Source organism: Fukomys damarensis, unplaced genomic scaffold (assembly GCF_012274545.1).
Source record: "Fukomys damarensis isolate Sample0158 unplaced genomic scaffold, DMR_v1.0_HiC HiC_scaffold_31, whole genome shotgun sequence".
NCBI classification, from domain to species: domain Eukaryota; kingdom Metazoa; phylum Chordata; class Mammalia; order Rodentia; family Bathyergidae; genus Fukomys; species Fukomys damarensis.
This window is the reverse complement of record NW_022900943.1, coordinates 1,839,455-1,840,414: the sequence shown is the minus strand read 5'-3', so window position 1 is coordinate 1,840,414 and position 960 is coordinate 1,839,455. Positions and strand designations below refer to the sequence as shown.

At 33.6% G+C, this 960-nt stretch overlaps 1 protein-coding gene across 2 annotated transcripts in view; it reads right to left on the bottom strand.

Annotated features, from left to right (window-relative positions):
* Positions 1-960, bottom strand: part of Haus6 (HAUS augmin like complex subunit 6) — a 34,634-nt gene extending 33,674 nt beyond the window's left edge. For both annotated transcript variants that reach the window (XM_010630915.3, XM_010630916.3), the window contains exon 1: positions 868-960. In XM_010630915.3, coding sequence (XP_010629217.1) covers positions 868-959 — 92 coding nt within the window. In that variant the 5' untranslated portion in view covers position 960. The remainder of the gene's footprint in view (positions 1-867) is intronic.

Sequence of the window (960 nt, the reverse complement as noted above, 5' to 3'; positions counted from 1 at the left end):
GAAAAAAGAATAAGATAAGACTATAAGAGCGAGAAGCAATTTAAATATGTTCAGGGACCATTTTCATCTCCAGAATTAAGGATTATTTTGATGTTACATCATTGCCTTTTCTCTTTTACTTTCCTTTTTAGTTTTATTTTAGGATTCCCTATTTTTAATGTTCATACAGAGATTTCTTTAACTGAAATACCGAACAGTTTCTTTGGTGTGAAAAACTATAATAGTACACAGGATCCTAATGAGACAATTAATAATGTGAAATAGGAAATAAAGGGCTAAAGGTGTAAGGAAAGTGGGAAGGGTGGGGGAAAGGTAATAAGGGAGAGGAAAAAAATATGAGAAACTGAAAAAATGGAAATAAAGTGTTTGTAAATCGGGAGGGGAGGGGGGGGTGAAGGGAGGGCAGGGACAAGGGGAAAAATGAGAATCAAGACCTATTATGTAAAGGTACAGAATCCCAATGATGAATGCAATTGTATTGTATACCTAGATTGTACCAATAACCTCAATAAAAAGAAGAAAAAAAAAAAAAGGGAAGTGAAGTAGGTCATGGTACAACATAAAAAAGGGCTAAATTGCATATATAAACACTATCACTTCGTGGTTTTGCCTAAGACCATAAAAAATGTTAAGAACTAGTTTTATGGAACAAAATCTGTATTGACTATGAAATATACAGTGATTTGAAGTACCAAAAAATAAGTAACAAAGCCCACCCAGAAACACTAAACTTCAAACGTGAATTTTGTGGCATCCTTTCAAAACAAGAGTTGAACGCCAAAGGTGAAGTCTGGCTCACATCAAAGAACAGTCCAATTTAAATTATGAAAATAATTAAGGCAAAAAAGTGAACTAATTTTTCCTTACTTGAAAACTTCTTTGGTGAGTGACTGGTCTAGCGTTTGAAACAAAAAATAAGCAACTATTTGAAAGGCATCACGGTTCAGCTTGTCAAACATG